This window comes from Mustelus asterias, chromosome 18 (genome assembly GCF_964213995.1).
Source record: "Mustelus asterias chromosome 18, sMusAst1.hap1.1, whole genome shotgun sequence".
Lineage (NCBI taxonomy): Eukaryota > Metazoa > Chordata > Chondrichthyes > Carcharhiniformes > Triakidae > Mustelus > Mustelus asterias.
The window spans coordinates 29,381,480-29,400,799 of NC_135818.1; the positions used below are offsets into that span (position 1 = coordinate 29,381,480).

General features: G+C 49.7%; 1 protein-coding gene across 1 annotated transcript in view; it reads right to left on the bottom strand.

Moving 5' to 3' along the window:
* Positions 1–10,361: 10,361 nt before the first annotated feature.
* Positions 10,362–19,320, bottom strand: part of LOC144506907 (papilin-like) — a 206,819-nt gene continuing 197,860 nt past the window's right edge. Inside the window, exons 19-20 of the mRNA XM_078233261.1 lie at positions 11,700–11,829; positions 10,362–10,678 (exon numbers count right to left, since the gene is read on the bottom strand). Of these exons, the coding sequence (XP_078089387.1) occupies positions 10,362–10,678; positions 11,700–11,829 (447 nt within the window). The remainder of the gene's footprint in view (positions 10,679–11,699; positions 11,830–19,320) is intronic.

Below are 19,320 nucleotides of genomic sequence, written 5' to 3' on the forward strand. Positions count from 1 at the left end.
GAGAGGAGAGAGAGAGAGAGTGAGCGAGAGAGAGGAGAGTTGGAAGAGAGTAGAGAGAGGAGAGTTGGAGAGAGAGAGAGGAGAGAGTGAGAGAGAGAGGAGAGTGTGAGGGAGAGAGAGATAGAGAGAGAGTGTGAGAGAGAGAGAGAGTGTGAGAGAGAGAGAGGGAGTGTGTGTGAGAGAGAGAGGAGAGTGAGAGAGAGAGAGAGAGGAGAGACTGTGTGAGATAGAGAGTGAGAGAGAGAGAGAGGAGAGTGTGTGTGTGTGAGAGAGAGATAGACAGTGTGAGAGAGAGAGAGAGGAGGAGTGTGTGAGAGAGAGAAGTGAGTGTGAGAGAGAGAGAGAGAGAAGAGTGTGTGAGAGAGAGAGAGAGTGTGAGAGAGAGAGAGAGAGTGTGTGAGAGAGAGAGAGAGAGAAAGTTTGAGAGAGAGAGGGATGAGAGTGGAGAGAGAGAAGAGTGAGTGTGTGTGAGAGAGAGAGAGGAGAGTGTGTGTGAGAGAGAGAGAGAGAGAGAGAGTGTGAGTGAGAGAGAGAGAGAAGAGAGAGTGAGTGTGTGAGAGAGAGAGAGAGAAAGTTTGAGAGAGAGAGAGGATGAGAGTGCGAGAGAGAGAGGGTGAGTGTGTGTGAGAGAGAGAGAGGAGAGTGTGTGTGAGAGAGAGAGAGAGGAGAGTGTGAGGTGAGAGAGAGAAGAGAGGTGAGTGTGTGAGAGAGAGAGAGAGAGGAGAGGTGTGTGTGTGAGAGAGAGAGAGAGAGTGTGTGTGAGAGAGAGAGAGGAGAGTGTGTGAGGGAGAGGAGAGTGCGGAGAGAGAGAGAGAGGAGGAGTGTGTGAGAGAGAGAGAGAGAGTGTGTGTGAGAGATAGAGAGAGGAGAGTGAGAGAGAGAGAGAGGAGAGTGTGAGAGAGAGGAGAGGTGTGTGAGAGAGAGAGGAGAGTGTGTGTGAGAGAGAGAGAGAGAGAGAGGAGTGTGAGTGAGAGAGAGAGAAAGAGAGGTGACTGTGTGAGAGAGAGAGAGAGAGAGAGGAGAGTGTGTGTGTGAGAGAGAGAAAGAGAGGTGACTGTGTGAGAGAGAAGAGAGAGAGAGAGAGGAGAGTGAGTGTGTGAGAGAGAGAGAGAAGAGTGTGTGAGAGAGAGAAGAGAGAGAGAGAGAGGAGAGTGTGTGTGAGAGAGAGAGAGAGGAGAGTGTGTGAAAGAGAGAGAGAGAGAGAGAGAGAGAGATGAGAGTGTAGGTGAAAGAGAGAGAGGAGAGTGTAGGAGAGAGAGATTGATGCGCGACAATCAAGCACGAGGTACAAGGCTTCAGCGATTGAAGGCTTTTATTGACAAACAATGGAACTATCCAACACGAGTACACCAATCCAGACTGGAGGGGTCCCGCCTGAGCAGAGGGTCTTATACCTCTCCCAGGAGGCGGGGCCCGACCGGGATGTGCCATAACAGCATCCACCACAGGTATATTAATCCCACAGTGTAAACACCCTAACCCAACAACATTATAACAACCCCCACAGTGGCAACACCCTAACCCAACAGTAACATTGGAATAACCCCACAGTGGTAACCAACGATGGTTCACCACATTCACCCCTCCTTTAAAAACAAAGGCCGGCGGGGTGCGAAAACAGATTACATATATACAAAATTCACAAGTCCAGACGGTCTGGGGGACCGCACCGTCGCTGTGATCTCCTCAACACCGGTTGCGACACCGGAGCAGGTGCTTGCGGTGGCGTTCTCTCCAAAACAGCGTCCGGCTGTCCCCTCGAGGACTCACGGGCAGGTTGACCCTGGTGAAGCGGTGGTGCAGGGGATCCTGGTACCTTCTGTGGTGGCGCCGATCTCCGAGTCTCAGGCAAGCTGTACATGGGAGTATAACTGTTATGCACTGGTCCCGGTGCTGACCGCGCCACGTCTGGGGAAGAAAGAAGTGAAAGGGGTTTCGTGACAGGGTGTATAGGAGCGACAGGAGTTGCTACGTCCCCTGCGGGCGCCAGGTCTCGAATCGAGACTGTGTCCTCTCGCCCGTCAGGATATGCCACATTGGCATACTGAGGGTTGGCGTGGAGGAGTTGGACCGGTTCGACCAAGGGGTCGGACTTGCGGGCCCTCACATGTCGCCGCAGAAGGACGGGTCCTGGGTACGTCAACCAGGCTGGTAAGGAGATCCCCGAGGACGACTTCCGAGGGAATGAGAACATCCTCTCGTGGGGAGTAGCATTGGTTGCCGTACACAGGAGGGAGCGAATGGAATGAAGCGCATTTGGAAGGACCTCCTGCCACCGGGAGACTGGAAGGCCCCTGGACTTCAGCGCCAATAGGACAGCCTTCCAGACTGTAGCATTCTCTCTCTCCACCTGTCCGTTACCCCTAGGGTTGTAGCTCGTGGTTCTACTAGAGGCAATCCCGTATGAGAGCAGGAATTGCCTCAAGTCGTTACTCATGAACGACGAGCCCTGTCGCTATGTATGTAGCAGGGGTACCCGAACAGGGTAAAAAGATCACTGAATGCCTTAATCACTGTGGCAGTCGACGTGTCCGCACAGGGGACAACAAACGGGAACCGGGAGTATTCATCTATGATATTGCGAAAATACACATTCCGGTCCGTTGAGGGAAGGGGGCCTTAAAATCCACACTCAGCCTCTCGAAGGGGCGAGTGGCCTTGGCCAATTGTGCCCGGTCAGGTCGATAAAAGTGCGGTTTGCATTCCGCGCAAATCCGACAGCTTCTCGTTACAGACCTGACATCCTCCACCGAGTAGGGCAGGTTGCGGGCTTTTATGAAGTGGTAGAGCCGAGTGACCCCAGGATGGCACAGGTCATTATGGAGGGCGTTCAAGCGGTCCTCCTGCATGATAGCGCATGTTCGCGCGAGAGGGCATCCGAGGGCTCATTGAGTTTCCCTGGACGATACATAATATCGTAATTATAGGTGGAGAGCTCAATTCTCCACCGCAAGATCTTATCATTCTTGATCTTGCCCCTCTGCGTATTACTGAACATAAACGCCACGGATCGTTGATCCGTAATCAGGGTGAACCGCTTCCCCGCCAGGTAATGGCGCCAGTGTCTGATGGCCTCCACAATAGCCTGAGCCTCCTTCTCCACCGCTGAATGCCGAATTTCGGGACCTTGAAGGGTGCGGGAAAAAAACGCGACGGGCCTGCCTGCCTGGTTCAGTGTGGCGGCCAGGGCGAAATCCGATACATCACTTTCTACCTGAAAAGGGATGGATTCATCCACCGCGTGCATCGTGGCTTTCGCAATGTCACTTTTCAAAGCCTTGAAGGCCAATTGGGCCTCCGGCATGAGTGGGAAGGTCGTGGACTTGATGAGCGGACGGGCTTTGTCCGCGTAGTTGGGGACCCACTACGCATAATAAGAAAAAAGCCGAGGCATCTCCTCAGTGCTTTTGCGCTAGCGGGCAAGGGAAGTTCGGTAAGGGGGCGCATACGGTCTGGATCAGGGCCGATGACCCCGTTTTCCACCACGTATCCCAGGATAGCTAACCTGCGCGTACGGAATACACACTTCTCCCTGTTATAGGTCAGATTCAGGCGAGACGCAGTGCGCAGAAAGTTCTGGAGGTTTGTGTCATGGTCCTGCTGGTCATGGCCGCAGATGGTGACGTTATCCAGGTACGGGAAGGTAGCCCGCAACCCGTTCTGGTCCACCATTCGGTCCATAGCACGCTGGAAGACCGAGACCCCATTGGTGACACCAAATGGAACCCTAAGAAACTGATACAGACGACCATCCGCCTCAAAAGCCGTGTATTGTCGGTCCTCTGGGTGGATGGGGAGTTGGTGGTAGGCGGACTTAAGGTCTATGGTGGAGAACACCCGGTACTGCGCAATCTGATTGACCATATCAGATATGCACGGGAGAGGATACGCATCCAGCTGCGTATAACGATTAATGGTCTGACTGTAGTCGATGACCATCCGGGGTTTGTTCCCGCTTTTAACCACCACGACCTGCGCTCTCCACGGACTAGCACTGGGCTGTATGATCCCTGCTTGAGGAGCCGCTGAACCTCAGATCTAATGAAGATCCGGTCTTCAGCGCTGTAACGCCTACTTTTAGTAGCGATGGGCTTGCAGCCTGGTACCAGATTCTTGAATAAAGAGGGTGTGGTGATCTTTAGTGTGGAAAGATTGCATGCGGGGCGCTTTGGACAATTTGGAGGCTGCGGCTGATTCCCTACTGCCAGCGAAGGGAGTGGCCCACCGTACTGTAGGATCACACTCTTCATGTGGACCATAAAGTTTAGTCCGAGGAGAATTGGCGCGCAAAAGTGCGGTAACACAAGGAGCCTGTATCGCTCGTAAATTGTGCCCTGCACCTCCAGGGTTACCACACAACGTCCTTGGATCGGTACAGACCGGGACCGTGATGCCATAGAAATTGCCTGTTTGGCAGGTAGAACCCGGAGTCCACACCTCTTTGCAGTGTCAGGGTGAATAAAACTCTCGGTGCTCCCACTGTCAAACAGACAATACACAGTACGACCATTTACCTTGATGTTCATCATCGAACAGTCAAGCCTGTGATGCTTTGTCTGGTCCAGAGTGATCGACGCCACCGTTGGCCCTTGGATGTCACTGCAGGCAGCCGAGGTTGATACTGAGGACCTCTGCTGGTCGCTCCTGGTCGTCGTCGACCACGATGGCCGCCCCCATGAATCGCACGTGGGTGAGGGCGCCAAGCGTAGCGACTCCTGGTGGTCATCTTCCTCCTCCGCCAGCCACGATGGTGCCGTCCTGGATTCGCACGTGGTCGGGCCTCGCGGGTACTGTGACGCCGAAGGAGATTGTCTCCGCTCTGGAGGGTCACAGGCTGCACTGCCGTTCTTGGGCTTCGATCTGCAGACTTTCGCGTAGTGCCCCTTTTTACCGCACTGACTGCAGATCACTGTTTTTGCTGGACACTGTTGCCGTGGATGCTTGGCCCCTCCGCAAAAATAGCACCGCTGGCTGCCTGGAGCTGCCGCCGTCGTCGGGTCGATATGGGAGCGCGAGCCCGTGGGGCGAGGAGGGATTTGTGCTTGCTCCTGCCACGTTGTCTCCACGTGGTCTGCGGGGTACAGAGCCAAGCTTTTCGACGCTGCCTCCAGCATCTCAGCCATCTCCATCGCTTGGGTCAAGTTGAGGTTCCCTTTCTCCAGTAGCTTAAGCCGGATGTACGAAGACCCTACCCCTGCTACAAACGCATCTCGGGCGAGGTCGTACATGTACTGCTCAGCCGACACCGCTTTGCAGTCGCAGCCCCTGGCAAGCTGCAAGAGCTCATTGGCGTAGTCCTCCATGGTTTCGCCCGACTGCCGACGTCGTGTAGCGAGGAGGTAACGAGCGTGGATCTCGTTGGGAGGTCTCGTGTATCGTTTCTTCAAGAGCTCGATGGCCCTCGGGTAAGTGGTGGCCGCACGAATCGCGAGGTAGACCGTGTCGCTTACCCTCGCGTGGAGGACCTGGAGTTTGTCGTCGTCCGTAGTAACTGCTGCAGAGGCCGCCAGGTAGTCCTCGAAACACTTCAGCCAGTGGTCGAAGGTGTTAGAGGCGCCGACCGCACATGGGTCCAGCGTCAGACGCTCTGGTTTCAGCATTTGCTCCATACTCTCTTTACTGTCGAGAGTTTTGTGTTTGTCAATAAAATTGATGCGCGACAATCAAGCACGAGGTACAAGGCTTCAGCGATTGAAGGCTTTTATTGACAAACAATGGAACTATCTAACACGAGTACACCAATCCAGACTGGAGGGGTCCCGCCTGAGCAGAGGGTCTTATACCTCTCCCAGGAGGCGGGGCCCGACCGGGATGTGCCATAACAGCATCCACCACAGGTATATTAATCCCACAGTGTAAACACCCTAACCCAACAACATCATTATAACAACCCCCACAGTGGCAACACCCTAACCCAACAGTAACATTGGAATAACCCCACAGTGGTAACCAACGATGGTTCACCACAGAGATAGAGAGAGAGTGGAGAGTGTGAGAGAGGGAGAGAGAGGAGAGTGTGTGAGAAAGAGAGGGAGGAGTGGGTGTGAGAGAGAGAGAGGAGTGTGAGAGAGAGAGAGGAGTGTGAGAGAGAGAGAGAGGAACATAAGAACATGAGAAATAGGAGCAGGAGTAGGTCATCTCGCCCCTCGAGCCTGCCCCGCCATTCAATAAGATCATGGCTGATCTGAAGTGGATCAGTTCCACTTACCCGCCTGATCGCGATAACCCCTAATTCCCTTACCGATCAGGAATCCATCTGTCCGTGATTTAAACATATTCAACGAGGTAGCCTCCACCACTTCAGTGGGCAGAGAATTCCAGAGATTCACCACCCTCTGAGAGAAGATGTTCCTCCTCAACTCTGTCCTAAACTGTCCCCCCTTTATTTTGAGGCTGTGCCCTCTAGTTCTAGCTTCCTTTCTAAGTGGAAAGAATCTCTCCACCTCTACCCTGTCCAGCCCCTTCATTATCTTATAGGTCTCTATAAGATCCCCCCTCAGCCTTCTAAATTCCAATGAGTACAAACCCAATCTGTTCAGTCTCTCCTCATAATCAACACCCCTCATCTCTGGTATCAACCTGGTGAACCTTCTCTGCACTTCCTCCAAGGCCAGTATATCCTTCCGCAAATAAGGGGACCAATACTGCACACAGTATTCCAGTTGCGGCCTCACTAATGCCCTGTACAGATGCAACAAGACATCTCTGCTTTTATATCCTATCCCCCTTGCGATATAGGCCAACATCCCATTTGCCTTCTTGATCACCTGTTGCACCTGCAGACTGGGTTTTTGCGTGTCATCCACAAAGATCCCCAGGTCCCTCTGCACAGCAGCATGTTGTAATTTGTTTCCATTTAGATAATAATCCAATTTGCTATTATTTCCTCCAAAGTGAATAACCTCGCATTTGTCAACGTTATACTCCCATCTGCCAGATCCTCGCCCACTCACAGCCTGTCCAAATCTCTCTGCAGACCTTCTACGCCCTCCACACGATTCACTTTTCCACTTATCTTTGTGTCGTCTGCAAACTTTGCTACCCTACACTCAGTCCCCTCCTGCAGATCGTCTATATAAATGGTAAATAGTTGAGGCCCCAGTACCGATCCCTGCGGCACGCCACTAGTTACCATCCGCCAACCAGAAAAGCACCCATTTATTCCGACTCTCTGCTTCCTGTCGGATAGCCAATCCCCAATCCACGCTAACACCCTACCCCCAACTCCGTGTGACCCAATCCTCTTCAGCAACCTTTTGTGAGGCACCTTATCAAACGCCTTTTGGAAATCCAAAAACACCGCATCCACCGGTTCCCCTCCGTCAACCGCACTAGTCACATCTTCATAAAAATCCAACAAGTTCGTCAAGCACGACTTTCCTCTCATGAATCCATGCTGCGTCTGCTTAATCGAACCATTCTTATCCAGATGACCTGCTATTTCTTCTTTCATGATGGATTCCAGCATTTTCCCAACTACAGACGTTAAGCTAACCGGCCTGTAGTTACCCGCCTTTTGTCTATTTCCTTTTTTAAACCGCGGCATAACATCAGCCGTTTTCCAATCCGCCGGCACTACCCCAGAATCCAACGAATTTTGATAAATAACCACTAACGCATCCGCTATTACCTCTGACATTTCTTTCAGTACCCTGGGATGCATTCCATCCGGGCCCGGGGACTTGTCCACCTTCAGTCCCGTTAGTCTACCAAGCACTGCCTCCCTGGTAACATTAATTGTATTGAGTACCTCTCCTCCTACCAACCCTCTATCGTTAATATTCGGTAAACTATTTGTGTCTTCCACCGTGAAGACCTACACAAAAAACTTATTTAAAGTTTCAGCCATTTCCTCATTTCCCACTATTAAATCCCCCCTCTCGTCCTCCAAGGGACCTCCATTCACTCTTGCCACTCTATTCCTTTTTATATATTTGTAAAAGCTTTTACTATCATTTTTTATATTGAGAGCTAGCCTAGCTTCATAACCTATCTTTCCTTTCTTTATCACTTTCTTTGTCGTTCTTTGTTGTTTCTTAAAGTTTTCCCAATCTTTCGATTCTCCACTATTTTTGGCCACTCTGTACGCATTGGTCTTTAATTTAATACTCTCCTTAATTTCCTTCGTTATCCATGGCTGGATATACCTTTTCTTACAGTCCTTCTTTATCACCGGAATATATTGTTGCTGAGTACTGAAAAGGATCTCCTTAAAAATCCTCCACTGTTCCTCAGCTGTCCTACCTACCAGTCTGCTCTCCCAGTCCACCTTAGCCAATTCAGCCCTCATCCTATCGTACTTCCCTCTGTTCAAACAGAGGACACTGGTATGGGACACTACTTTCTCCTCTTCCATTTGTATCAGAAATTCGACCATATTGTGATCACTTGACCCAAGAGGGTCCTTCACAAGAACATCCTTAATTCTACCTACCTCGTTACACATTACCAGATCTAAGATAATTCGTTCCCTCGTCGGTTCTGTAACATACTGTTCAAGGTAACTATCCCGACAGCATTCTAAGAACTCTTCCTCCATCCCACAGGAGTGTGTGAGAGAGAGGAGAGAGTGTGTGAGAGAGAGGAGAGTGTGAGAGAGAGAGAGAGGAGAGTGTGTGTGAGAGAGAGAGAGGAGAGGGTGTGAGAGAGAGAGAGAGGAGAGTGTGAGAGACAGAGAGAGAGGAGAGAGGAGAGTGTCTATAAGAGAGAACCGTGTGCCTGCGAGAAAGAACAGTGTCTGCGAGAGGGAGGTCGGTTGAGGTGTATCTGTGTGTGGAAAGAGATAGTGAGAGTGAGTATTTGTATCTGTGACTGTGTGTCTGAGAGCTCGCAGGTGAGAGAGAAAGAGTGAGGAAGTGAGAGTCCAATATAAAAATCCTCCATTCCAATAGCACTAGATTTACTCGGATGCTACCGGGACTTGATGGATTGAGTTATAAGGAGAGGCTGAATAGACTGGGACTTATTTCTCTGGAGCGTAGGAGGCTGAGGGGTGACCTTATAGAGGTCTATAAAATAATGAGGGGCATAGACAAGGTAGATAGTCAATATCTTTTCCCAAAGGTAGGGGAGTCTAAAACTAGAGGGCATAGGTTTAAGGTGAGAGGGGAGAGATACAAAAGTGTCCAGAGGGGCAATTTTTTCACACAGAGGGTGGTGAGTGTCTGGAACAAGCTGCCAGAGGTAGCAGTAGAGGCGGGTACAATTTTATCTTTTAAAAAGCATTTAGGTAGTTACATGGGTGCGATGGGTATTGAGGGATATGGGCCAAATGCGGGCAATTGGGATTAGGTTAGGGGTTTTAAAAAAAAAAAGAGCAGCATGGACAAGTTGGGCCCAAGGGCCTGTTTCCATGCTGTAAACCTCTATAACTCTATGACTCTCTTTTCATCTGAACCAAAGGAACAGCAACACTCCTCCCATTAAAAATGACTAAAAAGTAAGACTTGAATTTGTTTTTAATAAGATAACTTTTTAATTATAGTAAAGATGTACATATAAGGAATAGAAAAGCCTTCTATAAATTAGGTGTTTGCACTTACTGCACAAAACCCAATAATCTTTTGGTGGTTTGGTTCTTCAATAATAATGTTTCTCAGGAGGCTCCTTCAGTACTCCTGGGAGATCAAAGGGTTCCATGGCGAGAAAGGTTTGGGAAACTCTGCTCTACACCAAGTTGCTCATGGCTCAAGTGGCAATCCAAAGATTATTATTTTTATGGTTTTGCTTTTTAATTTTACCCCTAGCTGTTCATATACTCTTCGCTCTTTATTTACCCTACCTGGACCACGACAACTGAATCCTTCCCTTTCCACTCCAGTGTGAACAAATGTCCTTAACCCTAACAATGGGCAGGCAAGCATGGCCTTCAGGACTCACGCTCCTGGCTGCACAGCACACTATCTGACACACAAACACACACTGTCTCATACTACAACCATATTCCTTTTTATTCCCCCTCTCCTTGAATGTGCCCTGCCCTCCCTGTGATTGGTTTGCTCATCTTCCCTGCAGTTGTTATTCTAATTCAAATGGTTTGCACAAACCTGTTGGACAAATGCAAGAACTGAGGCTTCTCCAGTGCTACCTTCTGGATGCCTATACCTGCCTTGTTTGTAGTCACACCCGCCTATCCCTGACCACAGACCAAATCCAAAGGATTTGATTTGATTCCAGAATCTGAAAGGGTGTAACTCCCTCCTGGTTCTTTTGTCCATTATTTTAAGTTTGTGTTCTCTGGTTCCCACTCTCCTGCCAGTGGAAACAATTTCTTCAGATTTACTTTATCAAAGCCCTTTATCATTTGTATGTATTTTTAAAAAATACAGAACAAGATACAGCAATTAGTTAACAATTAAGCATTACCTGTAAACGGACTGTTCTGGATGAGGTTGTATGGATTCCCTGTTTGGAGCCAGATGGGGTTGGGAATGACGTCCTGGGTGAGGGAGCCACCAGTGTGGCAGTTCAGCGGGCGAGCTGGTTGATTCAGTGTGGGTGTTTGATCTTTTGCACCGACGCAGGCAATCCTCCTCTGTGTCAAAGTTGTTCTTGTTCCCATGGCACCCTCCATACCAGAAGCGGTTACAGAGCCCAGCACCTGGTACAAAGAACCATCGAACGGTCCAGTCTGTGCATGGGCCGTTGGCACTCAGTAACAAGCATGGAGCTGGATAAGCTGTAAGTAAGTCCCCCACATCCCAGAAATACAGCAAACATTAGATACTTCACCAAGGATACCTCTAACATCCATATTTAAATTTACAGGATCATTATATTAGAGTCTACAGCTCATCTAAACTCTGTTGCCTGTATCCTAACTCAGTAGCTCGGCCACCTTCACCCCATCTTCTCTGATGCGAACGCTCATTGATAGAATTGTTACCTCGATACGTGATTAAATGATTGGCTGATCTCCCACTTTCTACTGTACATAAATTCAAAAGCATCCAAAAACTCCGCTACCTGTGTCTTCACACATACTAAATCCTGGTCACACATCATTCCTGTGTTCATAGAACAGCTTCTTCCCTGCTGCCATCAGACTTTTCACTGACCTACATTGGCTCCCAGTCAAGAAATGCTTCAATTTTAAAATTCGCATCCTCCAAATCTCTTTGAGCCCTTGCCCCTCCCTATCTTTAACCTCCCAATGGCTCCACAAACCCTCTGAGATATCGGCACTCCACTTCTGGCCATCGAATGTCCCTGACTTTGATTAGTTCACCATTGGCGACTATGCTTTCAGCTGACTAGGCCCTAAACTCTGGAATTCCCTCTCTAAACTTCACCATCTTTCCATCTTTCAGACACTTCTCAAATCTACCAAGATTTTGGTCATCTGTTGTAATATCTCTTGTAAGAAGTTTAACAACACAGGTTAAAGTCCAACAGGACTTGTGTGGCTTTTGCTACCAAATAAACCTGTTGGACTTTAACCTGGTGTTGTTAAACTTTTTACTGTGTTTACCCCAGTCCAATGCCGGCATCTCCACATCGTAATATCTCTTTACATGGCTTGGTGATAAATTTTTGTCTTATATTTCTCCTGTGAAGCCTCTTAGAACATTTTACTGTGTTAGGTGCTATATAGGTGCAAGCTGCTGTAGCAGATTCAAACATATTTGGTCTATTCTGCACCAAAAGGAACAAGGACTGTGATCAGTGAGGGAAATGATTGAGTATGAAAATTTACTTACGGTGTCTGGGCCCACTTCTGCAGCCTTCTCCATTTGGTCCTAACGCAGATGTAGATTCATCATGACAGCAACCAAACATTGAGCTCCGACATTCAACTGATGGGTTATCCCGAACAGTGGCCTGTGATTCCTGCATTAAATACACAAAGCAGCTACTGAATTCAAAGTATATCGCCCCACACAATTCTCTTACCTCAAAAGTATTGGATCAGTATTCCTGTTCATCGCACCCTACATAAAGGTAGGTTTGGAGGGGTATGTGATGAGAATAGGATTGGGTAAGGATGGATGCTACCCCAGAGACAGACATTCACTGCTCAGTCTTACACACAATGAACATCAGGGCTGTATGCAACTGGAAAGTCACAAGAATGAAGAGATTTTGAGAATTGGTGCGAAGGGAATGGAGATTTAACAATGGTTTGCATCAGGATGGAAACAACTTATTGTCCAAATATTTTCATCTAGTGAGCTTTTCATTTCAATGCAAGATCAGTCCAAATAAGAACACAGAACAGTACAGCACAGGAACAGGCCCTTCAGCCCACAATGTTGTGCCAAACACGACACCAAATTAAACTAATCCCTTTTGCCTGCCTTTAGTCCATATCAAAGAACAAAGAACAATACAGCACACGAACAGGCCCTTCGGCCCTCCAAGCCCGCGCCGCTCCCTGATCCAAACTAGACCATTCTTTTGTATCCCTCTATTCCCAGTCTGTTCATGTGGCTATCTAGATAAGTCTTAAACGTTCCCAGGGTGTCCGCCTCCACCACCTTGCCCGGCAGCGCATTCCAGGCCCCCACCACCCTCTGTGTAAAATATGTCCTTCTGATATCTGTGTTAAACCTCCCCCCCCTCAACTTGAACCTATGACCCCTCGTGAACGTCACCACCGACCTGGGAAAAAGCTTCCCACCGTTCACCCTATCTATGCCTTTCATAATTTTATACACCTCTATTAGGTCACCCTTCATCCTCCATCTTTCCAGTGAGAACAACCCCAGTTTACCCAATCTCTCCTCATAACTAAGCCCCTCCATACCAGGCAACATCCTGGTAAATCTCCTCTGCACTCTCTCCAAAGCCTCCACGTCCTTCTGGTAGTGTGGCGACCAGAACTGGGCGCAGTATTCCAAATGCGGCCGAACCAACGTTCTATACAGCTGCAACATCAGACCCCAACTTTTATACTCTATGCCCCGTCCTATAAAGGCAAGCATGCCATATGCCTTATTCACTACCTTCTCCACCTGTGACGTCACCTTCAAGGATCTGTGGACTTGCACACCCAGGTCCCTCTGCGTCTCTACACCCTTTATGGTTCTGCCATTTATCGTGTAGCTCCCCCCTACGTTAGTTCTACCAAAATGCATCACTTCGCATTCATCAGGATTGAACTCCATCTGCCATTTCTTTGCCCAAATTTCCAGCCTATCTATAATCCTTCTGTAGCCTCTGACAATGCTCCTCACTATCTGCAAGTCTAGCCATTTTCGTGTCGTCCGCAAACTTACTGATCACCCCAGTTACACCTTCTTCCAGATCGTTTATATATCCTTCTATTCCTTGCATTTTCATGTGCTTGTCTAAAAGCCCCTTAAATGCTCCTATCGTATCTGCCTCCACCCCCATCCCTGGCAGCGTGTTCTGAAACCTACCACTCTGTGCATAAAAACCTTGCCCCTGGCACCTTACCCCTCTCACCTTAAGTGCATGTCCCCCAGGATTAGACATTTCAACTCTGGGAAAAATATTCTGACTGTCAACTCTGCCTCTCATAATTTTATAGACTTCTATCAGGTCTCCCCTCAGCTTTCGTTGCTCCAGAGAAAACAACCCTAGTTTGTCCAACCTCTCCTTATACTCATACCCTCTAATCCAAGCAGCATCCTGGTAAATTTCTTCTACACCCTCTCCAAAGCCTCCACATTCTTCCTGTAATGTGGCGACTAGAATTGAACGCAATAGGCAGCAAAAGTGCTGCCTAACCAAAGTTTTATAAAACTGCAACATGACATTCTGACTCTTGTACTGAACGCCCCGACCAATAAAGGCAAGTATGCCATCTGCCTTTTTTTTACCACCCTATCTACTTGACTGGCCACCTTCAGGGAGCTATGGACTTGAACCCCAAGATCCCTCTGTACATCATTGCTGTTCAGGGTGCTGCCATTCATTGTATACTTACCCTTAACATTCGATCTCCCGAAGTGCAGCACCTCACACTTGCCCGGATTAAACTCCATCTGCCATTTCTTCGCCCTTATCTGCAGCTGATCTATATCCCTTTGTATCCTTTAATAACCTTCTACACAATCCACAACTCCACCTATCTTTGTGTTGTCTGCAAACTTACTAAGCTACCCATCTATGTTCTCGTCCAAGTCATTTATATACATCACAAACAGCAGAGATCCCAGTCCGGATCCACTAGTCATGGACCTCCAGCCAGAAAAACACCCTTCCACCACTACTCTCTGGCTTCTATGGGCAAGTCAATTCTGAATCCAAGCAGCCAAGTCACTGTGCATCTCAATCTTCTGTGTGAGCCTACCATGTGGAATCATCGGGCCCTGGCATCTTAACCACCTTAATGCTCTTCAAGAGACCCAACACCACTTCTTTCTTGATCTCAAAATGCTCTAGCATATTGGCATGCTCCACACTAATCTCACTCTCCATGCCCTTTGATGCGCGATTAATTCACTCGGGAGGCTGGATCGTACCCGGGAAATAAAAGCTTTTATTAGCAACAAGAATAGAGCATACTGCTTAACAATACAATCCCAGACTAAAGGGTCACTAGGAAGTGCAGTGACCTTTATACTCCTATAGGAAGGCGGAGCCAACCGGAGTGTACCACAGAACAATGCCAACAGGTGGAACACCCCAACCCTAACCCCAACAGTAACAAGAGTAACATATGTACAAGTACCCAAAGTGATAACCATCTATGGTTCAGTACCCATAGTGGTAACCATCTATGGTTCACCACATTCACCCCTCCTTTAAAAACAAAGGCCAGTGGGGCAAAAAAAAACAGTACGAACTGTCCATATATTCACAAGTTCAGTCGTATCGGAGGTCCGCACCGTCTCTGCGACCTCCGCAGCACTGGCGGTAGTGCCGGTTCTGGTGACCGTGGTGTCCCTCTCTCCAAGGTGGTGTCCAGTGACTCCTCCAGTTCCTCGCGGACGGGTGGACCTCGAGGTGGCGACAATCTCCTGGACTCAGGCAAGCCTCGAGGTGGCGACAATCTCCTGGACTCAGGCAAGCTGTACACGGGAGTAAGAGGATTAAGTGGAGGTCCCGATACTGCCCGCGCCGTGTCAGAAGGGGAAAGAATGGGCAAAGGAACCCTAACCAGGGGTGCGGGAGCGACGGGGGTTTCCAGGTCCCCTGCAGGCGCCAGATCTTGGATAGAGACCGTGTCCTCTCGCCCGTCAGGATATGCTACATAGGCATATTGAGGGTTGGCGTGGAGGAGATGGACCTGTTCAACCAAAGGGTCGGACTTGCGGGTCCTAACATGCCGTCGCAGGAGGACCGGTCCTGAGTACATCAACCAAGACGGTAATGAGGTCCCAGAGGAAGACTTCCTAGGGAAGGTAAACATCCGCTCATGTGGGGTAGCATTGGTTGCCATACACAGGAGGGACCAAATTGAATAGAGTGCATCAGAAAGTACCTCTTGCCAACGGGAGACTGGAAGACCCCTAGACCTTAATGCCAGTAAGACAGCCTTCCAGACTGTAGCGTTTTCTCTTTCGACCTGCCCGTTACCCCTGGGGTTGTAACTCGTAGTCCTACTTGAGGCAATTCCTTTAGAGAGCAGGTATTGCCTCAAGTCGTCGCTCATAAACGACGAACCCCTATCACTGTGGATATAACTGGGGTAGCCGAACAGGGTAAAAAGACTCCGCAGGGCTTTGATGACCGTGGCAGCGGACATGTCAGAACAGGGAATGGCAAAAGGGAATCGGGAGTACTCGTCAATCACGTTGAGGAAGTACACATTCCGATCTGTCGAAGGAAGGGGGCCTTGAAATCAACACTCGGTCGTTCAAAAGGGCGAGTGGCCTTAATGAGGTGTGCCCTGTCAGGTCGGTAGAAGTGCGGCTTGCATTCAGCACATACCTGGCAGCTTTGAGTTATCGACCTGACATCCTCTATGGAGTAGGGCAGATTCCGGGCCTTTACAAAATGGAAGAGCCGAGTGATCCCCGGATGGCAGAGATCATTGTGGAGGGCCTGTAGCCGGTCCTCCTGCACACTGGCACATGTTCCACGCGACAGGGCATCTGAGGGCTCATTGAGCTTCCCCGGACGGTACATGATATCATAGTTGTAGGTGGAGAGTTCGATTCTCCACCTCAAGATTTTATCATTCTTAATTTTACCCCTTAACATGTTGTTGAACATGAATGCCACGGACCGCTGGTCCGTGAGCAGGGTAAACCGTTTGCCAGCCAAATAATGGCGCCAATGCCGTACGGCCTCCACAATGGCCTGAGCCTCTTTTTCCACAGAGGAGTGCCGAATTTCAGGGCCTTGGAGGGTGCGAGAAAAAAAGGCGATGGGCCTGCCCGCCTGGTTAAGTGTGGCGGCCAGGGCGAAATCTGATGCATCACTCTCCACCTGGAAGGGGATGGACTCATCGACAGCGTGCATCGTGGCTTTTGCGATGTCAGCTTTTATCCCTTCAAAGGCTAAGCGAGCCTCTGCTGCCAGGGGAAAAGAGGTAGATTTTATGAGCGGACGGGCTTTGTCCGCATAATTAGGAACCCACTGTGCGTAATACGAGAAGAAGCCTAAGCATCCTCTCACTGCTTTGATGCTAGTGGGTAGGGGAAGTTCAAGGAGGGGACGCATATGGTCTGGATCGGGGCCGATGACCCTGTTTTCCACCACGTATCCGAGGATTGCTAGGCGGTGCTTGCTGAATACACACTTCTCCCTGTTATAGGTCAGATTCAGGCGAGACGCAGTGCGTAAAAACTTCAGGAGGTTGGCGTCGTGGTCCTGCTGGTCATGGCCGCAGATAGTGACGTTGTCCAGGTACGGGAAGGTAGCCCGTAGCCCATTTTGGTCCACCATTCGGTCCATCTCACGCTGGAAGACCGAGACCTTATTAGTGACGCCAAAAGGGACCCTTAAGAAGTGGTAGAGACGGCCATCCACCTCAAAGGCCGTGTATTTTCGGTCCTCTGGGCGAATGGGGAGCTGGTGGTAGGCGGACTTCAAGTCGATGGTGGAGAACACCCGGTACTGCGCAATCTGGTTGACCATGTCAGATATGCGCGGGAGAGGGCACGCGTCCAGCTGCGTGTACCTATTAATGGTCTGACTATAGTCTATGACCATCCAGGGCTTGTCTCCAGTCTTAACCACCACGACTTGCGCTCTCCATGGGCTAGTGCTAGGTTGAATGATCCCTTCCCTGAGAAGCCGCTGAACCTCAGATCGAATAAAGATCCGATCCTCAGCGCTGTAACACCTGCTCTTAGTTGCGATGGGCTTGCAGCCTGGCACGAGATTTTCAAATAAAGAAGGCGGGGTAATTTTGAGTGTCGAGAGACTGCACGTGGAGCGCGCTGGGCAATTTGGAGGCTGCTGTTCTCCCACTGAAAGTGGAGGGAGTGGCCCATCGTACTGCAGGGTCACACTCCTCAGGTGGGCCATAAAGTCTAGTCCCAGGAGTACTGGAGCGCAAAGGTGAAGTTCTCATAAACTGTGCCCCGCACCGTTAGAGTTACCACGCAGCTCCCAAGAACGGTAACAGATCGGGACCTCGACGCCATAGAGATTGTCTGCCTGACAGTTTGTACTCGGAGAACGCACCGTTTCACAGTATCCGGATGAATGAAACTCTCCGTGCTCCCGCTGTCAAACAGACAATGTATCAGGCGTCCGTTTACCTCTATGTCCATCATGGACTTGTCGAGTCTGTGAGACTTGGCCTGGTCCAGAATGATTGACGCCACTGTTGGATCCCGAGTGCAACCGCAGGCAGCTGAGATGGTCGATGATGAGGACCCCTGCTGGTCGTCTGCGGCCGGTGTCGACCAAAATGGCTGTGCCCATGGATCGCACGTGGTCGATGGCGTTGAAAGTGGTGGCACTCGCAGGTCGCACGTGTCTTGCGTCGTTGTCATCAGGAATGGCGGCGCCCGTGAATCGCACGTGGTTGAAGACATCGACGAGGCCGGAGACGAGGAGATGGATCCTGGAGAGTCACACGCAGCACTGCTTGGCTTCGAAGGGGGCTTCGCTCGGCACACTTTTGCATAGTGCCCTTTCTTCCCACAAGCGGAGCAAAATACCGTCCTGGCCGGACATCTCTGACGAGGGTGCTTCGCCAATCCACAGAAATAGCACCGTGGGCCTCCTGGAGCTGCCGCCGCCGTCAGGTCCGAGGTTGAAAGCACGATCGCGCAGTTCCTAGGAGCCGCTGGGTAGAGTTGAGTTGGTGGCTGTACTTGCCACGATGTTCCCACGTGGTCGGTGGGGTAAGTTTCAAGACTTCTGGAGGCCGTTTCCATCGCATCAGCCAATTCCACCGTCTTAGCTAGGTCCAAGTTACCTTGCTCTAGCAGCCGCAGGCGAATATAGGATGAGCCGATTCCCGCCACGAACGAATCTCGGATCAGATCGTTAGTGTATTGAGTAGCCGACACTGGCTTGCAATTGCAGGCTCTGGCTAGCTGCGGAAGTTCGCGCAGGTACTGTCCCGTCGTTTCGCCGGGCTGCCGCCGTCGAGTGGCTAGTAGGTGACGAGCATGGATCTCGTTTGTCGGTTTATGGTACAGCTTCTTGAGTAATTCAATGGTCTCTTTGTAGTCTTGGGAATCACGGATTGTTGCATACACAGTGTCGCTTACCCTTGCGTGGAGGACCCGCAATCTGTCGGCGTTGTTTTGGACTGCTGTTGAGGCGTCGATATAATCCTGGAAACACTTCAACCAATGGTCGAAAGTGTTCGACGCTCCAGCGGCACGCGGATCTAAGGTAAGCCGATCGGGTTTTAACATCTACTCCATGTTTTTTTTTCAAAACAAAAATTGTTGCTAATAAAATTGATGCGCGATTAATTCACTCGGGAGGCTAGGACGTACCCGGGAATAAAGGCTTTTATTCACAACAAGAATAGAGCATACTGCTGAACAATACAATCCCAGACTAAAGGGTCACTAGGAAGTGCAGTGACCTTTATACTCCTATAGGAAGGCGGAGCCAACCGGAGTGTACCACAGAACAATGCCAACAGGTGGAACACCCCAACCCTAACCCCAACAGTAACAAGAGTAACATATGTACAAGTACCCATAGTGATAACCATCTATGGTTCAGTACCCATAGTGGTAACCATCTCTGGTTCACCACACTCTTCTTCTTGGTGAATACCAACGCAAAGTACTCATTTAGGATCTCGCCCACATCCTCTACCTCCAAGCACAAGTTCCCTCCTTTATCCTCTTGTTTTTAATATCTGTATAAATTGCCTTGGGATTCTCTTTAACCCTACTTGCCAAAATCATTTCATGGCCACTCCTTGCTCTCCTAATTCCCTGTTTGAGTTCTTTTCTGCTTTCTTTATATTCCTCACGGGCCTGTCCG